At 45.9% G+C, this 18,936-nt stretch overlaps 1 protein-coding gene across 1 annotated transcript in view; it reads right to left on the reverse strand.

Annotated features, from left to right (window-relative positions):
• LOC142246636 (aldehyde oxidase 1-like) overlaps positions 1 to 18,936 on the reverse strand; it is a gene marked incomplete at its 5' end in the record, with an annotated part of 160,702 nt that overhangs the window by 98,799 nt on the left and 42,967 nt on the right. Inside the window, one exon of the mRNA XM_075319703.1 lies at positions 1,734 to 1,896. Within this exon, the coding sequence (XP_075175818.1) occupies positions 1,734 to 1,896 (163 nt within the window). The remainder of the gene's footprint in view (positions 1 to 1,733; positions 1,897 to 18,936) is intronic.

Below are 18,936 nucleotides of genomic sequence, written 5' to 3' on the forward strand. Positions count from 1 at the left end.
CATTCTCCTGCACACCTGCTCTGTCTCTTCCTCTATCCAAGTCGCGGTCCCAGGAACAGCACGGTCCAGTGACCAGTCTCGCTCCGCCATCTTTCCTCTGCGTCATCCAGGAACGTTATGGCAGAGTCCTGGCGTCCCTGCTTCTCTTCCGCTGTAGTTACATTCCAGCATGCCCCCTCGGTTTTCACTCAGCACTCTTTCGAGCGTTGTGCCCCTCTGGGAACTTCCGGTTCCGGCCTCACACTCAGGACGAAGGGCAGGGCTTCTTCTTTGCGTGCTCTCACGGGGAAGATGGCATTTTGGCGCGAAAAGATGACGGAAAATGGCAGAATTAGCGGGAAAAGGAATTTTGATTCGCGGTTTTCAGCTCTTAGGCGCATGTCACCCAGGTAAGTGGGTCCTGCTTGAATCCTGTTTGTGACGCCAAAGTTTCCAGGGTGTGCCACCCCCGCATCAGCAGCCTGCCGCTGCTACTTGGATCTGGATCCGCGGTGGCTCGAGGGGTCTCTGGACCCGGGTGCCGGGGTTGCGCGGCCACTCGGAATAAAAAGGGGAATATTTCTAAGAGAGGATGTGGAAAGTTCGTGACGCCACCCGTGGTGTGTGGTAAGGTGGAGTACCACCGCTACAGTGTGGAGTACCCGGTGGCGACGGTGGGGGCAGCCTGGTGTTTAACCCCTCCATGAGTAGGGGGAATGCCCCGGGACTCAGTAATGGTGACGGTGAGGTGCCATTGGGACGGTAAGGGTCACTTTTGTACTCACTCAGTCCAATAACGCTGACACCGACAACCGTGGTAAACCAAAGTTCTTGACACCGCTACCGCTTGGAGGGAGCACGCCTGGATCCCGTGCCCGTTGGTGTTGCCTGTTAGTCTGTGACCTTTTCCTTGTCACCTTTTCTTCTAAATGGTCCCTTTAGCATAAAACTAGTCGGGTCCCGCTCACCAGTGTGGCTAACTCGCTGAGCTTGCTCTCAGGGTTCACGCTTGGGATTTTCTGGACTATGTATTGGGAAAGTCCTATCCCCCTCGTTGCGCTAGTACCCCGATTTTGGAGCGGGTGGAGAACGGATCTTGAAGGCTCCGTCATAGTTGGGTAAATTACCAGGACCCCGGAAGCTACTTTCTGGCATAGGGACCACGTACCCCGTCATGCCCTGGCCCCTGCCCGGTGATGGCACAAGGCCGCCGGCTATCCTCCTCGACAGTCCGTGCCCCTTGTCGCGATCCCTTGCGACCGGGGTCCAGCTCCTACCAGGCCCAGACCAACGTCTGCCACCTAGTAGTAACAAGGAGCCCAGCTCCTGACCTCCACTCACTTTCACCTCCAACACTACACTGTTCTGCTCCTAACACTCCTGACTTCCCCTTAACAAACCCCTCAAATGGGCGACCCTATTCCCTTCAGGTCAGCCACTGGTGTGTCTGGTGGGTGTGGTGCAGAGTGTTCCTAGGATTTTGATTAGCTTGTTCTTGGCAACACCAAAGGTCAGGGACCCGTAACCAAGGAGGAGGTGGATACTGTGCAGAAAGGCAGATTGCACAGTACCTTGTGACAACCTGATAGGCCAGGGCGTGACACTAGTTCGACCACGTAGCTGAAAGAGTATTTTTATCTTGAGGAGCAGGCATTCCCATCTTTTCATAATTACATTCAGATATCTGTGATTGTGTGCCTTATATCCTTTTAAAATAGTTTAATCTCTAGTCCCATAAATACAACATAACTTACAGGTTTCTCCAGGTTTTGCAGAACTTGAAGGTAGAATTTAAAAAGAAAACTCATTGTCAGAGACCTCTTGTATTCTACCCTTCCATCAGGGGCAGAAGGTGGAATAGATATCTCAGTAAGGACCTGCCTGGAGCTTTCAGAGAACATCTCATCATCCCAATGCCTGCCAAGTAGAAAATAATTGATACAAATTTATTATTGTACAATAATTTCTAAAACTATATAACATATTACATTGCATTGAAATATATTTTCAAGCACCGAAACTGACTAGTGATGTATATAGTTTAATCGCATTCGCAACAGCAAAATCTGCAGATGTGGCTATCTGTGTAAAAAATTTTAAAAAAAATCAATCTACATACTTTACCAATCTTTTGATGCTCCTATATTGAAGCTTCTGTAGACCCCTGGATGGTCTCTGGAGCCGGGAGAACAGAGATCAATGGGGGCTAGGGAAGCTTCATCACAAAGGAAGCAAAAAGTGAGGTTTTCTTTTTTTAATTTGAAGCTGTACAACAGTAGTTAAAGTTGTACAACTTGTTATTGTTACATATTAGTCTGCGGATTTTGGAAGATTTGCTGGAGAAATATTCTGTTAAATCCAATCCATTTGGACCCAACCATAGAAACAAACTTAAAATATTTCACTTACTTTTGATGTACAGTATTTTTAAGATTTTATTACAGGCTATTCTATATTTTTTCTTTGAATTAAGCAAATTTTTAATATATTTGGTTAAAAGTATGCCAAGAAAATGTAAAGTAAATTAAGTCACAAAATGCAGGACTCTGTGCCAATTTTTTTTTATTGCACTAAAGTTGAATACGTACATCTTTAAAGGGAACCTGTCTTTTGAAGAAATGAACCTACAGATATGGATAAAGGACCGACTACTAGGAGGAAATTAACTTTATGTCTCCGGTCAGTCTCGGGCTTTCAGTCATGGAAGTGCGGCCAATGCGCCCTTAGTCACCACTCAGTAATCACGCCCCGGCACAGACTGACTGCTGGTTACACATTGATTTAGTGCTGAGCTGGCTGTCAGTCACTGGCTTTCAGTGCCGAAACCTCATAGCTTCTATTAACCTGCACATTAATGCAATGTCTGCAGGTTAATAGCACTTTTTCACGTCAGGTTCCCTCCATCTCAGCGGCATTCATACCTGTATGCCCAAATTCCCTGCCTAACCAGCCCTGTATAACGCTAGTTACTAATATGAATGCTTAAAAAAACTACTTAGAAACTGCGCTGTTTCTACGCTAATTAATGCCTTGACTAATCAAAGGGACATTGTTTTCCAGGATTATTCGTTCCTCTTTCCATGTTATCACGCCACACTGCGCATGACTGTAAGTTCAGAAGAGGTGTACGTTCACGTCTTCTGAACTTCTGGTCATGCGTAGTGTGCCTAATGAAACTGAAAAGCATATACACTGCTTCAAAGGTGCACTGACACAGCTGAAATGAGCGGTGCGCATGTGCGACATTTCCATAAGCTAGCTGCAAAGGTTTGAGGGCCCGCCCCCCCATGTGGTCCAAGGTGGGGGGTGGAGGTCGGGGGGCTCCAGAGGGGAGAGTAGGTAGGGGCTGAGGGTCGCTCCCCTCCCCGGGTCACCACTGAGGATATCCTCTAGCCTGGTTGGTGCCTGTGCCTTTTGCCCTCAGATTCAGTGGCAGAGTACGATACGTGACATTGTGACTATCTTTACTGCAGGCCTCTGACTATACATTTTGCCAATTGTGGTTCTCAGGGTCTTTTGGGCTGCGTCTGCGGAGGGAGGTCATCACAATAATGCCGTGTGGGGCAGGGGGGTCGGCGGAGGTTCGATCCCCTAGTTGGAGATAATGGTAGAGGTTTTTCTCCTTTTTGTGTTTTTTTTTCTCCTCTCCTTTTGGCAAGGGCCCGTGTCCACTGGACTGCCCCCACTGGGCGGGCTACTGGGGAGCGAGGTGGGTGGCTCTCTTGGCCCTGACGGGTTGAGGAGCTCTCCTCTAGGTCTCTCCTTTCCAGGTTGAACCCCCGGGAATCTATGACTAAGGTTCACATATTTTGGTCAATGTTCTCAATTGTTGTTTTTTTTCTATGTTTGTCCTTGTTTTTCCCTCTCCCCGATGTTTTTCCCTTATGTGTTCTTTCAGGTCTTGCCTATACTAGAGTCCCTGGGAGCTGTGGCCCTTTGCCGTTTGGACCCTCCTCTCTGGCCTGCTACACAAGGGTGGCCATGCCCTCACTGGTATGGGTGTTTCACTAGCTTTCTCTCCCTTCTATGTCTCAGATATGGCCCGCATTATTTCTCTTAACGTAAAGGGTCTGAACTCACCCCGCAAGAGGAAATTGCTGTTACGGGAACTGAAAACATCGGGTGCGGACTTAGCCTTTATCCAAGAAACACATTTCATAGAATCAAACACGTTTAAATTTGCGTCCCAGCACTTTCCCACTCACTTCTCGGCTCACTCGGGCACCAAGAGGGGGGGAGTTGCTATATTAATATCCTCTAGCTGTCCTTTACAAGTTACGGGTTCTCTTTGTGATACAGAGGGTATATATGTGATCTTGGAGGGCCTACTGGCCAATATATACGCACCTAACGAAGGGCAGACATGCTTTCTTAAGAAAATTCTTGCACTGATAGGTGGATTAGCACCGGCCTCGACAGTGTTGGGTGGCGACTTTAACATCCCTTTTTCAGAGTTAGCCGATAGGCTTTCTGCGGGTGGACATCCCCCATAGGGTGCCCTGAGAAATCTGTCCCGGGACTTTAGCAGGTTCTTTAGATCAGGGGCTTTGTACGACGCTTGAAGGGTGGACCACCCGGGAGAGAGGGCCTTTTCCTTTTATTCATATCCACATCAGATGCACACCAGAATTGACCATTTTTTCATAGACTCACAGCTGCTAGGACGTCTCGAGAGGGTGAAAATGGGCTCTATCACATGGTCAGATCATTCCCCTCTCATAGTGGATTTTAGGAAGGATGGTCCTCGATCTAGGCCCCACCACTGGCGCCTTAATGAATCTCTGCTCAATGATCCCGACATTAAGGCTTCTTTAAATAAGCAGCTGGTCGAATTCTTCCAGTTGAACACGGGCTCGGTCTCGTCTCTGGCAATGCTCTGGGAGGCCCACAAGGCGGTGATGAGGGGGCTTTGCATCAGGGAGAGAGCCAGGGCCAAGAGGAGAGCCACAAGTGAGCGGGACTCTATAACGCCTCAACTTAAGCTACAGGAGAGGAAATTGGCGGCTGTCCCCTCACTGACTGTTCTTCGGAGAGTCGTTAGCCTTAGGGAAAAGTTGAGAGACTTGGCAATTGGCAGAGCAGAAAAATTACTAACCTTTTCTAAACAAAGATACTACGAAAGGGGTAACAGGGCTCACACCTTACTTGCTCGGCAACTTGAGGGGGCTACGTCCTCATGTCCCCAGGCTTTGCGCGACGAAAAGGGCACTATCCACTACCACCCCGCTTCAATAGCTGACATTTTTTTCAATTATTATAATAAGCTTTATAACCTTCTGGTCCCCTCGGGCATGGCTTCGCGTTGGGCTGGGGCACTGGGGGACTATTTTTCTGCCCTTGAGCTCCCTTCATTGCCTAGTGGAGCAGCCGCTGCTTTGAATGAGGCGATTACCATAGAAGAACTGGAGCAAGTTCTGGAGACCCTGCCCCATGGGAAGTCGCCAGGCCCGGATGGCTTAACTTATATTTATTATAAGGTGTTTGCGGTGGAGCTTCTCCCACACATGGCCACCTTGTTTAATTCCTTTCTGCAAGGTAACCCTATCCCACCATCTATGCTACACTCCCACTTGATCCTCCTGCCCAAGCCACCTAGGGATCCCTTGGATTGTGCTAATTATAGACCAATAGCCCTTTTGAACTCCGATCTGAAGATATTCACCAAGCTTTTGGCAGCCAGGCTCAATCGTTTGTTGCCCCAACTCGTGCACAAAGACCAGGTGGGTTTTGTCCCTTCCCGTCAGGGGGGGGACAACACCAGGAAGGTCATAGATTTGGTGGATGTGGCGAATCAGAGGAAATAACAAACGCTGGTGTTGAGTCTTGATGCGGAAAAGGCTTTTGAGCGCCTAGCGTGGCCTTTTCTCTTCAAGACATTGGAGGTCTTTGGGATCTCGGGTGGCTTCATGCGTACTTTAAAATCTCTATATAGTGCCCCTCATGCTTCTATTAAACTCTCCCTCCACATCTCCAGGCCTTTCACCATCTCCAACGGCACCAGGCAAGGGTGTCCTCTGTCTCCCCTTCTCTTTGCGCTATGCATAGAGCCCCTCGTGTCCTCGGTCAGGAGCAATCCGGACATCTCGGGGGTCCTGGTTGGGAGTAAATCGTTTAAAATCTCGCTTTTTGCCGACGACATTCTCATTACACTTAATAACATACACGTTTCCCTACCAAATTTAATACGCACTTTGGGTGTGATGGGAGCCTTTCAGGGTATAAGATCAATTCTAGTAAAACGGAGGCAATGCCATTGAACCTTGACCCGGTGGCCCTGGATTATCTGCGTTTGAATTTTAAATTCCGATGGAAGATAGATGCGGTCAGGTACCTAGGGGTCAACTTGACATCTTCTTATGACTCCCTCTATAACCTTAACTTTCCCCCCCTTTTCCGAGACCTGAGGGCCCTTTTGAGTAAGTGGATGCCCCTACCCTTTTCATGGATGGGACGCATTGCGGCGGTAAAAATGAGCTTGCTTCCCAAACTATTATATTTTTTTAAACCCTTGCGGTTAAGGTGCCAATGAAGGAACTAAAGGCCCTTCAAGCAGCTATCCTTAGATTCATTTGGTGTAATAAACGCCATAGGGTAGCCAGGGAGGTGTTGACTCACTCCCCCCTCTCCTTGGACCGATGCAGTTCACTAAGGACTTCTGGGCATTTTGTATTAGAAGATTTCCTCTGGCGTCCCCCTGCTCCCCTTTGGTGTCCTTTATATATCAACCCCTGCTTCCAAGTAGTCTGGAGTCGGACATGGTGCACCCCTGGCTCAAGGCAGGTCTATTCAGATACACAGATGTTATAGATGGAAGTACAATGCAGATCCATTCCTTTGAGTTTCTCAGAGATAAATTTTCCCTCTCTAATCGAGAGTTTTTCCAATATCTGCAGATCAGAGACTTGGCTGGCTTCTTGTTTGGTAGAGCGGGGGTTTCGGTTCCCACAGATTTTGAGAAAATTTGTAGAAGGGGTACTGACATCAAGGGACTGATTTCTGAAATGTACATATTGCTTTCTGAACCTGGATGGGAGTGAAGGGATATTTCCATATATGCGGAAATGGGAGTCTCTATTGGGAAGGCAGGTTCTTCCTCAGGATTGGGCAGCAATATGGGGTAATGCCGCCAAGACATCAATATGCACATTATATAAAGAAAATATCTATAAAATGTTGTTGTTTTGGTACCACACTCCAGACTTCCTTCATGGCTTAGACCCCTCAATACCGGCTTGTTGCTGGAGATGCAGGGGGAGCACGGGCACTATTTTACACATATTCTGTGTAAATAGAGGTAGATCTTGATCCCTTGATCTATGTTCTGGGCCTCGGCATTGGGGGTATGGAAAAATCGGCCTCTAGGCTTATGTCCCACATCCTTATGGTGGCCAGGTGCCTAATTGCAAGGAATTGGAGGCAGCCAGGGAACCCCTAAATCCAAAACCTCAAATATAGATTATTGGATGTTAGACGCATGGAACACCTTACGGCACTATTGAATGACACAGTGGAACACTTCCAGGCGGTGTGGTCACCATGGGACTACTTTGCGGGGTGTGAGGATCTGTAAGACTAAAGGCCCTGTCACACACACAGATAAATCTGCGGCAGATTTGTGGTTGCAGTGAAATTGTGGACAATCAGTGCCAGGTTTGTGGCTGTGTACAAATGAAACAATATGTCCATGATTTCATTGCAACCACAGATCTGCCAAAGATTTATCTCTGTGTGTGACAGGGCCTTTAGGCCCATGGGCCCTATGGAAACTGTCTGGACTCTTGAATTCTCCTCTTCCTCTCCGCTACCTTGCCTTTCCCTCTTAACCCCTCTTACTTGTCTTGTCATTGTCTGTCTAGTTTTGAAGTTTGTTGATACAATTTGGCATTCATTGGTAATTGTTACCATTAGTAAGGTGTCCCTCAGGTCGCAGAAGGCTTCACCCTACGGCTTGGGGTAACTCATCAGTACTACTACTACTATCAGTAGGTATTGCGACTTTACACATGACATTTATCTCCTTTTGTGACATGTGTTTCAAGAATTGTGACTTTCACTTTTTTACTTTCTGTATGTAAATTGAAAATTTCAATACAAATTTTAAAGATTAAAAAAAAATTATAATCAAAGTAACCTCCATCTTGCATTTTTTTTTATTGTTGTGCTACATCCGTAGCCCATTACTATGTATTTGGAGTACAGAGTTTTTTATGCAGACTACACCGGTTAGTGTTTTCGAAACAGACATGGCTGCAATAGTGATTTATTAGTCAGTAAGTTCAATCTAGTGGTAGCAGCAGGTAGACAGCATATCGGATTTTAAAGGCAACCTGTCACTTGATTTATGCTGCCTAAACCACAGGTATATTGTCTCTGAAATATTACGACTTTTCCCAGCAGTTCTCTAGTTGACTGATCGGACTCTCACTATGGCAGAGACCTGTCAATCACTTAGGCTGTGTACACACGTTGCGTTTTTTACCGCGGAAACGCTGCGTTTAGAACCGCAGTGTTTCAGTGGCAAATTGCATGCTTTCAGCTTTCTCAGCAAAGTGTATGAGAAAGCCGAAAAATCAGTGCACACGCTGCGTTTCTAAACGCAGCGTTTTGGATGCCAAAAATCGGTGCGGAAAGAAAAGCAGCATGTCACTTCTTTTGTGCGTTGTGGCTGCATTCTCTCCCCCATTAAATCAATGATGTGGGGTCAGAACGCAGCTACACCGCAGTGAGCTGCTTTTTTGTTGCGGTCCGCGGGCTTTGTCGGCATGCCAGAACGCAGGCATTTACCTGGAAGTGAGGTCAAGAGGTTTCCTGTTGACCTCACTTCCTGGCAAAGTCCTGGAAAGCCCCCGGTGTCTCCAAAGTGCCCGCCCCGACCCTCGACCCCCCTCCCGAAAATCCAACATGGCCGCGCGCACAGTAGCGCACCGGCCGCCCTGCTCCTATGATTTCTGTCGCATGTGCCTTGAGACATGCGACAGAAAAATGCCCCCCAGGCCCTGCCAGGTCACCCCCGGTATTCCCCCTTACCTGTCCGGTCGCAGCGCTGATCCCCCGCGGCCCCCTCCTCCTTCACAGTGCACGCTGGCCGGTCACATGTGCAGAGCAGCTGACAGCCAGCACTGTGTTCAGTGTGAGCTGTGCTGGCTGCTCGCACTCTGCAGCTGTGACCCGGGGAGAGTGGGTGCAGATTTTTGGCACCCACTCTCCTCAAATGGAGGGTCTGCCCTCCTAGAAAATGGGGGATACGTTCCCTGAACGTGCCCCTATATTCTAGAAGGTCCAGAGGCGACGTGGGACGTCCAAATGGATTTCTGCGGACCCATTTTTTTCAAATTTTTTGATTAAATTGGAGAACAAGGGAATGATTTGGGGAGTGTTTTTTCTAATAAAAAATTTTTTGTCATTTTTTTTTGCTTTTGCTTACTGCCAATTAGTTATGTCTGGTATCTGATAGACGCCGTGACATCACTAATTGCTGGGCTTGATGCCAGGTGACATTACACATCTGGTATCAACCCCATTTATTACCCCGTTTGCCAACGCACCAGGGCACGGGATGAGTTGGGGCGAAGCGCCAGGATTGGCGCATCTAATGGATGCGCCACTTCTGGGGCGGCTGCGGCCTGCTATTTTTAGGCTGGGAAGAGTCCAATAACCATGGCTCTTCCCACCCTGAGAATACCAGACCCCAGCTGTCAGCTTCACCTTGGCTGGTGATCTAATTTGGGGGGACCCCATGTTATTTTTTTTTTAATTCTTTATTTATAAATAAAAAAAAAAAGCCTGGGGAGCCCTCCAAATTGATCACCAGCCAAGATGAAGCTGCCAGCTGTGGTTTGCAGGCTACAGCTGTCTGCTTTACCCTGACTGGCTATCAAAAATAGGGGGGACCCCACGCCATTTTTTTCATTGGTTTTTTTTTTTTGATAAATACTAAGCTAGGCACCCTTTAGTGCCACATGAAAGGTACTAAAGGTGCCAGCTTAGAATATGCAGGTGGGGGTGGGACGTTATATATATTTGACATCCATTCATCCATTGACGCTTTTTAGGCTGTGTGCTTACAATCAGGGTTTGCAGCGTTATGGGCGCTGAGTGTTTTCCCTGCGTCCATAACGCTGCGTTGTGCAGTAGAAGCACAGTGGAAGGATTTTTGGAGATACCATGCCCACTGTGCTTCTTTTCTCCGCAGCATAAACTGACCGGTGGCGTGGCTTCCCGAGCCTCAGCATGTCAATTTATGCTGCGGAGACGAGAGTGTTCTCTGCAGGTAGCATAGAGCTCCACAGCAGCCTGAACCCAAATCGTGGGCATGGGCAGCTGCAGGAAGGCTGACACTGTGTACTAGACGCCGTGTCGCTGGATCATGGCCACATAGCCTTAGGCCTCTTTCACACGTCAGTGATTCTGGTACGTTTGTGCTTTTTTTTAAACATATCAGAATCACTGACATACGCAGACCCATTATAATGAATGGGTCTGCTCACACGTCAGTAATTTTTCACTGCACGTGTCTCCGTGCGGCGTACCCACGTGTGCGTGATTGCCGCACGGAGACATGTCCATTTTTTTCTGGCATCACTGATGTTCCACGGACCACGCAGTGGTGTGGTCCGTGAAACTCGTGCCAGAAAAAAACGTGCTTTTAAAATAAAAATCATTTTAACTCACCCGGCGTCCAGCGATGTCCTCTGCAGCCCGTGCAGCTTGCTGCTTCTGAGCCGGCTCATTATTGTCGCGCATATTCATGATGCGCGACACAGCCGACCCGGAAGCAGCTGCTGCGGGGGTCAGCACCAGCCGGATGCTGCACCGCGGGAGCGATCAGCACCATGGAGAGCGGGAACGGGCGCAGGTGAGATGATTACTAAGTGCAATCATGGGCCACGGAGAACGGAGCCCGGATTGCACTTAGACAACCCACGTGTGCCGTGATTCACGGCACACGGAGGGACATGTGCGTGTTTTACACGCCAGTGAAAAACGTCAGTGTTTTTCACTGACGTGTGAAACGGGCCTAAAAGTGAGAATATTGTTGCTACAGCAACATTTTGGGGGAAGTAGCTGTGGATTCAAAATGCTTAATATACTCCTGAATAAAATCCTTGAGGGGTGCAGATTCCAAAATGGGGTCACTTGTGGGGGTTTTCTGACGTATAGGTACCCAAGGGGCCCTGCTAATGTGACATGGTGCGCGAAGTTTATTTCAACTTTTCCAAAATTCAAATGGTGCTTCTTCCATTCCAAGCCCTCCCATTTATCAAACAGAATGTGGAGAAGGAAATGACATCACAGGTTTTTTTTTCCAAAGGTCTGTGTTCAACCAACTTTATTAACACTGACAAGTCTTAAAAAAACGCACCTAAAAAACGCATGAAAAACGCATGCGTTTTCGATGCGTTTTTCTCAAAAAGCATTGTTTACAATTCTCCCCTCTGCCAGAGGGTGCGTTTTTTTCCGCGCTGAAAAAAAGCAACGTGTGCACATAGCCTTAGAGCGATGTGGGGAGAAGTCGGCCAGAGGTTCAACCGGATTAGTCTGGTCTCTGAACATTTTTGGACATTTCTCTGAAATGCGGTGCAGCCAGACTCGGATTCATGCTGTCCGTAGTTTGTGCTGCATAAGTCAAGTGACTGTTTCTCCTTAAACCTAGGTTTATATATACAGTTAGGTCCAGAAATATTTGGACAGTGACACAAGTTTTGTTATTTTAGCTGTTTACAAAAACATGTTCAGAAATACAATTATATATATAATATGGGCTGAAAGTGCACACTCCCAGCTGCAATATGAGAGTTTTCACATCCAAATCGGAGAAAGGGTTTAGGAATCATAGCTCTGTAATGCATAGCCTCCTCTTTTTCAAGGGACCAAAAGTAATTGGACAAGGGACTCTAAGGGCTGCAATTAACTCTGAAGGCATCTCCCTCGTTAACCTGTAATCAATGAAGTAGTTAAAAGGTCTTGGGTTGATTACAGGTGTGTGGTTTTGCATTTGGAAGCTGTTGCTGTGACCAGACAACATGCGGTCTAAGGAACTCTCAATTGAGGTGAAACAGAACATCCTGAGGCTGAAAAAAAAGAAAAAATCCATCAGAGAGATAGCAGACATGCTTGGAGTAGCAAAATCAACAGTCGGGTACATTCTGAGAAAAAAGGAATTGACTGGTGAGCTTGGGAACTCAAAAAGGCCTGGGCGTCCACGGATGACAACAGTGGTGGATGATCGCCGCATACTTTCTTTGGTGAAGAAGAACCCGTTCACAACATCAACTGAAGTCCAGAACACTCTCAGTGAAGTAGGTGTATAAGTCAACAGTAAAGAGAAGACTCCATGAAAGTAAATACAAAGGGTTCACATCTAGATGCAAACCATTCATCAATTCCAAAAATAGACAGGCCAGAGTTAAATTTGCTGAAAAACACCTCATGAAGCCAGCTCAGTTCTGGAAAAGTATTCTATGGACAGATGAGACCAAGATCAACCTGTACCAGAATGATGGGAAGAAAAAAGTTTGGAGAAGAAAGGGAATGGCACATGATCCAAGGCACACCACATCCTCTGTAAAACATGGTGGAGGCAACGTGATGGCATGGGCATGCATGGCTTTCAATGGCACTGGGTCACTTGTGTTTATTGATGACATAACAGCAGACAAGAGTAGCCGGATGAATTCTGAAGTGTACAGGGATATACTTTCAGCCCAGATTCAGCCAAATGCCGCAAAGTTGATCGGACGGCGCTTCATAGTACAGATGGACAATGACCCCAAGCATACAGCCAAAGCTACCCAGGAGTTCATGAGTGCAAAAAAGTGGAACATTCTGCAATGGCCAAGTCAATCACCAGATCTTAACCCAATTGAGCATGCATTTCACTTGCTCAAATCCAGACTAAGACGGAAAGACCCACAAACAAGCAAGACCTGAAGGCTGCGGCTGTAAAGGCCTGGCAAAGCATTAAGAAGGAGGAAACCCAGTGTTTGGTGATGTCCATGGGTTCCAGACTTAAGGCAGTGATTGCCTCCAAAGGATTCGCAACAAAATATTGAAAATAAAAATATTTTGTTTGGGTTTGGTTTATTTGTCCAATTACTTTTGGCCTCCTAAAATGTGGAGTGTTTGTAAAGAAATGTGTACAATTCCTACAATTTCTATCAGATATTTTTGTTCAAACCTTCAAATTAAACGTTACAATCTGCACTTGAATTCTGTTGTAGAGGTTTCATTTCAAATCCAATGTGGTGGCATGCAGAGCCCAACTCGCGAAAATTGTGTCACTGTCCAAATATTTCTGGACCTAACTGTATATGGAGATTTGTATCAGAAAACTTTGGAACGTTAACATTACAACTTAGGAACTTGGTCAAAAGAGGACATTTTAACTTATTTAGATTAAAAAAATACAAAATGCATTAAAGGGTGACTATTACTTTACTATATTTTAGCCCATAAAATAAACTTTGCTTGCTATTATTGTCTTTGAGGTTAAGTACCCACAGTGAGTTTTTGATGCTGTGTATTATTGTTCCAGCAAAGTGAATGGGATTCACATTTTTTTTTATATGTAAACTGACCAGGGATCTGTGTTTGAAATCTGCAATATGTCAATTCCTATAGCAGTAAATATGTCTTTTATATGTGAATTTTCTACATAGACTTACATAAGATGAGGAAAATCTGCAGGTAAAAAATGAATATGTATTTATACTTTGTTTCCGCACATGCCTGCCTCAATAAAGTTTTATCAAAGCTAAGTAACAGGAAGTATAAAAAGCAGTTTTATTTAAAACATGACATACCAAAAGGAGATAAAATTGCAATTGAAAAAAAAAATGCAATAGAACGCATGTAAAAATTGCTCTAAAAATACAATGAAAAATTGCAAGGAGCCGCGTTTAGCTGAATGGTGTAGAAATTAAGCAGAAAGTCTGCAACATCAAAAACTCACCAAATACTCATGAAGGAAACATAGCTTTATTGTTTCTTTTTAAACGCAGTGAATGATTTTGATAAGTGTATACCAGGTGATTCAAAATTGTGTCCCGCAAACCATTTGTCTTGTGGCCCTTGAGGCTGCGTCATGCGGCCCGCATGCAACAAAGCTCCAGGGATGATCACGGCTCCATCCAGGAGACACCGACACCAGTGCTTTGTTTCATCTGAATTTGCATCCTTGTATGCACATTCAAATAAAATACTGTATATTGCAGCACAGAGACCAACTCTGTTGTGCCGGTGTATGACATCACTGCTATGCACCACCCTGGTTATGGAAGAGAAGAGGACGCTGTTTTCCAAGGGAGCAAAGGACAGATGAGAAGATTTTTTTTTGTGCATATGTGAAAAGTGCCAGATGGAGACCAGTATAGGAACATTACTATAAGATGGAGACCAGGATTTGGACATTACTATAAGATGATTGGGACCAGAATAAAGGACAGTACTGCAAGATGGAGCCCAGGATGGAAGACATTACTGCAAGATGGGGAATGGGATAAGGCACATTACTACAAGATGGGGACCAATTTGGGGACATTGCTACAAGATGGTGATCAGGATTAGGGAACATTGCTGAAAGATGGGCTCAACAATACAAAGGTGGCAAACAATGGAGGACAGTACTACAAGATTGGGACCATGATAGAAGACATTACTACGAGGATGACGATGATACATTGCTACAAGATGGGTACCAGTATAGGGGACATTACCATAAGAAGGGAACAAGGATGGGAGTTATTAGTGCAAGATGGGGACCAATATGGGGACATTGCTAGAAGATGAGGGCCAATATGCGAGCATTGGTATAAGATGGTGATCAGGTTGGGGACTATGCTACAAGATGGGGACATTACTACAAGATGGGGACAGTGATGGGGACATTACTACAAGATGTAGGCCAGAATTATTATTTATTATTATTATTATTATTATTATTATAGCACCATTTATTGCATGGCGATTTACAAGTAAATTATTTCATTTGAAACCAGAAGTTTACATGCACTATCTAAAAAGACACATATGCATGTGTTTCTCATTATCTGACATGAAATAAGAATAAACCTTTCCAATTTTAGGTCAATTAGGAACCAAAATTATTTATATTTTCCAAATGGATGCTTTGGACACCACCTCACTTTTTGGAGCTTTTTGTGTGAATGAGACAGCTGGGATAGGACTGCAGCCAAAAAGTTGGCCAATGAGAAAATCTTAAGGCCGCTTTACATGCTGCGACATTGCTAGCGATGTCGCTAACGATAGCACCCGCCCCCGTCGTTTGTGCGTCATGGGCAAATCGCTGCCCGTGGTGAACAATATTGCAGGTAAACGTCGCACAAATTTACCTTCCTAATGACGTTGCTGTGGCCGGCGAACAACCTCTTTTTTAAGGGGGCAGTTTGTGCGGCGTCACAGCGACGTGACACAGCAGGCCACCAATAGAAGTGGAGGGGTGGAGAGCAGCTGCATGAACAACACTCCCACCTCGTTGCTGGAGGACGCAGGAACGCTGTTGTTCGTCATTCCCGGGGTGTCACACGTAGCGATGTGTGCTGCCTCAGGAACAACGAACAACCTGTGTCTAGAACGAGCAACGATATTTTAAAAAATGAACGAAGTGTCAACAATCAACGATTTGGTGAGTATTTGGGATCGTTAGCGGTCGCTCGTAAGTGTCACACGCAACAATGTCGCTAACGAGGCCGTATGTGCGTCACGAATTCCGTGACCCCAGTGACATCTCGTTAGCGATGTCGTTGCATGTAACGGGGCCTTTAGTAACCTGGTCTGAAGAACATAGTTGTGCAAAGTTTGGCTGATTCCACTAAAATTCTCCTGCCATCACTCCACATTACGCTTGGACTGATGAAACAGTCTGTGAATACTCTACCCAAAGGAGAGGATTTTAAGTACCTGTGTACCAACTATTAGGGACTGTTTGATCTATAAATGAAGACATTTTTGTGAGTCCCAATTTTTGTGCAGAGAACATGCTGAAAAGTTTGAAAGCCTTGGGTTGTTTAATAAATTTGAAGTAACATTTTTTACTTTTTACATTGCCATTTAGACTACTTTCCTGAAAATCTTGGTGCTGTTAACAAAGAGTAAGGAGAAAGATTTCATGAAGATATCAAGGAGATAAAGTGACAATACCAATATAGATGGAACGTGAACATGATAGGGGGTGACTGTGTGGAGCCCCTGAGGCTTCCATCGCCACAGAGATATTGCACCTCATCCAGAGGTGTGGTATCTCATCCCGGGTAAGAATGCGGTTATCTACCGGTTCACAGACAAAACTTGCACACACTAATTGGTAGGCATACACTGGGTCAGGGATAGTGGCAGTAACCCCCATAGACGGTCTGGTCATAGGGCCGTAAGTCCCATTCATTGGTCCCAACGGTGTGGGTGGAGCCTAGCCAGGGGGAGTGTGAGCGGAGTCAGAGAGAGTGAGTAGAGGAACAACTCAGTCAGTTACAGAAGGAAAGGAAAGGAGGAGGTTCCTGGTGGAGATCCTGGGGTCTTGCTAGGCCCAGGTGACACCGAAAGAAGAGATTCCAGTGTTACGGAAGGGCAATTGTCCCGTGACCTGTTCCACTAGAAGATCGGGTGGAGGGATCCGGCTGCAAAATCAGGGACGGTCCCTAGACTGAGGGAAGAAAGACATTTCCTTAAAGTAAAACCGAAGGCTTGGGAGATCGTTGCAGGCGCCCAGGGCCACAACCCGCCACAGATCACGGGTAAAGGCGAGCAAGATACGACTGAGGTCAGCCACCTTTGTACAGGCCCTGTGGTGGAGGCGCAAGACAATCCAAAACAGTTGCTGAGAGACAGTCAGAGAAAGGACACATAGAGGGGTGCACCGGTACTGACCCTTGACCTATCCGGGATCGGTGAAGGCCCACAACAGCGGATCCTGACATACTGCGAGTAACCGGTCCGCGCAACTGTGAGACTAACAGTGAGTAAACATCTTAACTGCAAGCCCCGTGTCGTCTGCTTAATTCTGCACCCCAACCACAAACACCACAGACTTTACCAAGCACCAAAGGTTGCCCCGGGGTACCCACTCTACCTGTGGAGAGCATGAAACACCTCAGCTGCCATAACATCAGCCCCGGAAGTCCCTTCCAGCAGCTGTGGCTCCATAGCTGCAAATTACCACAGGTGGCGTCACGAATCATATATAAACTTTATCATCATCTCCCCATACCGCCATTTTAATTGACTCCACCAGGGTCACGGAGTCGGGCCCCGCCACTGCTGACTACCCCGTACTAGTCCGGCCTGACACCGAGTCACCTAAGGCCCTGGGGTGAGCGAGTCAACTGCAGGACGCTTCACAGAGAAGATCCGCAGACCTTCTAGAGAGAAAAGAGATCAAGAGGAGCTTTGAAGAGAAAAGGAAAAGGAGCAAGAATTAATTTCCAATAAAGTTGCAGAATGAATGAATGTTCAATAAATTTATATACCGTATATAATATTGTGTACATTTTTGGCTACAATAAAGATTTTTTTTATTCATCTTGCTTGTACATAATTTCACGATCATTTGTGCAAAATCCATTTGTGATGGTTAAAAATAGAAGTGTTTTTTAAATCAGGGAATAAGGAAGCAACAGAATCAGTCATTGGATTTTAAAAAAAAAATCATAAACCCAAACTTTCCACACCTGTGCTATTATTATATAGAAATCCAAAAGGAACCAGAATGGTGATGTGGTTGCCTCTGTGCTGCTGTAGATGATGAAGTAGCCAATGCGTAAAAACCGTATAAAGGTGGTTTATTCAGTGTGTTTTGAAGTGCTGCTCACTTCTTCATCAGGAGTGCCACCAAGTTACAATACAGTGTCAGTTCGACTGCTTAAGTAGCACATGGAATTTAAAAAAATGGTGCCAAGGAAGCAATATTCCTCAGTGCTAGTACATATTTAATCAGTCGAGTGTAATTATGAAAAGTTCCAAATGTTTAATTCCATTTGCTTTGTGTTGCTCCTCTGTGTGTTGTTTACCCAACCATCTCTCATTCCCTGTTCCCTAATAAAAACCCCTTGAAGTTACTATTGAGTCATTGTCATGAAGTGGAAGTTACAGCCCCCTTTCCACCACCCGACAGACCGAGCACGTGACGCGCTCTCTCTAGCGCCCCTCTTCTAGTCAGGCCAATTGCCCGACAATAAGCAAGGAGGCCGCTATTCTACTATGCCGATGATTGAAGGGCTCCAGGTGAGAGTAAGGTATATATTCCGACCTCTGCGGACGGAATATAATTAAAAACCTCCCTCAGATCTCACTGGTTGCCCCACAATGATCCTTGGCATAAGCTCGCTGCCACCAATCGATTACTATTATTATTACTATTACTACTATTATAACTATTACGCCAAGCACACAGACGTGGAATTCAGGATCGAGATAACAGAACAGCCCAAGATTAAATTATATATTTTAATCGACCTAAGGCACACTAGAAACTACAATATATACAATATGAAATGTACAGAATATATATATATATATAGGTCAGAGTACATTTACAGGTAAGTTATGGATCACAAGCAGGCATAAAGATCAAGCAGTTACCTTATCCGTCTGGCTACAGGGGGGGCACTGTTCGATCAGGGTTTCATGGACTTCCTCACATGTGTATCAGACTCAAGGCCCCCGAGTAAAGACAAGCCAAAACATGGCCACATTGCCTTTATCAAACTGGCTCCAATCCATGTCCTCTCCTACCTAGTGACTTCACAGGGGAGGACTGCCCCACCCCTGGCTTGAGTCTAAAATAATATCCCAAAGTGATTATTGGCCATAACTTTGCCTGGGAACATCGTAGGCGGACGCCAATGCTTTCATTTTTACAGTTATGATTTTACCTTCACAATGATGGGACACATGGTTAGACTGCTGGTGCCCCACTGGCCAATATCCAGTTTGGGATACCTACAG

This window comes from Anomaloglossus baeobatrachus, chromosome 7 (genome assembly GCF_048569485.1).
Source record: "Anomaloglossus baeobatrachus isolate aAnoBae1 chromosome 7, aAnoBae1.hap1, whole genome shotgun sequence".
Taxonomy (NCBI): Eukaryota; Metazoa; Chordata; class Amphibia; order Anura; family Aromobatidae; genus Anomaloglossus; species Anomaloglossus baeobatrachus.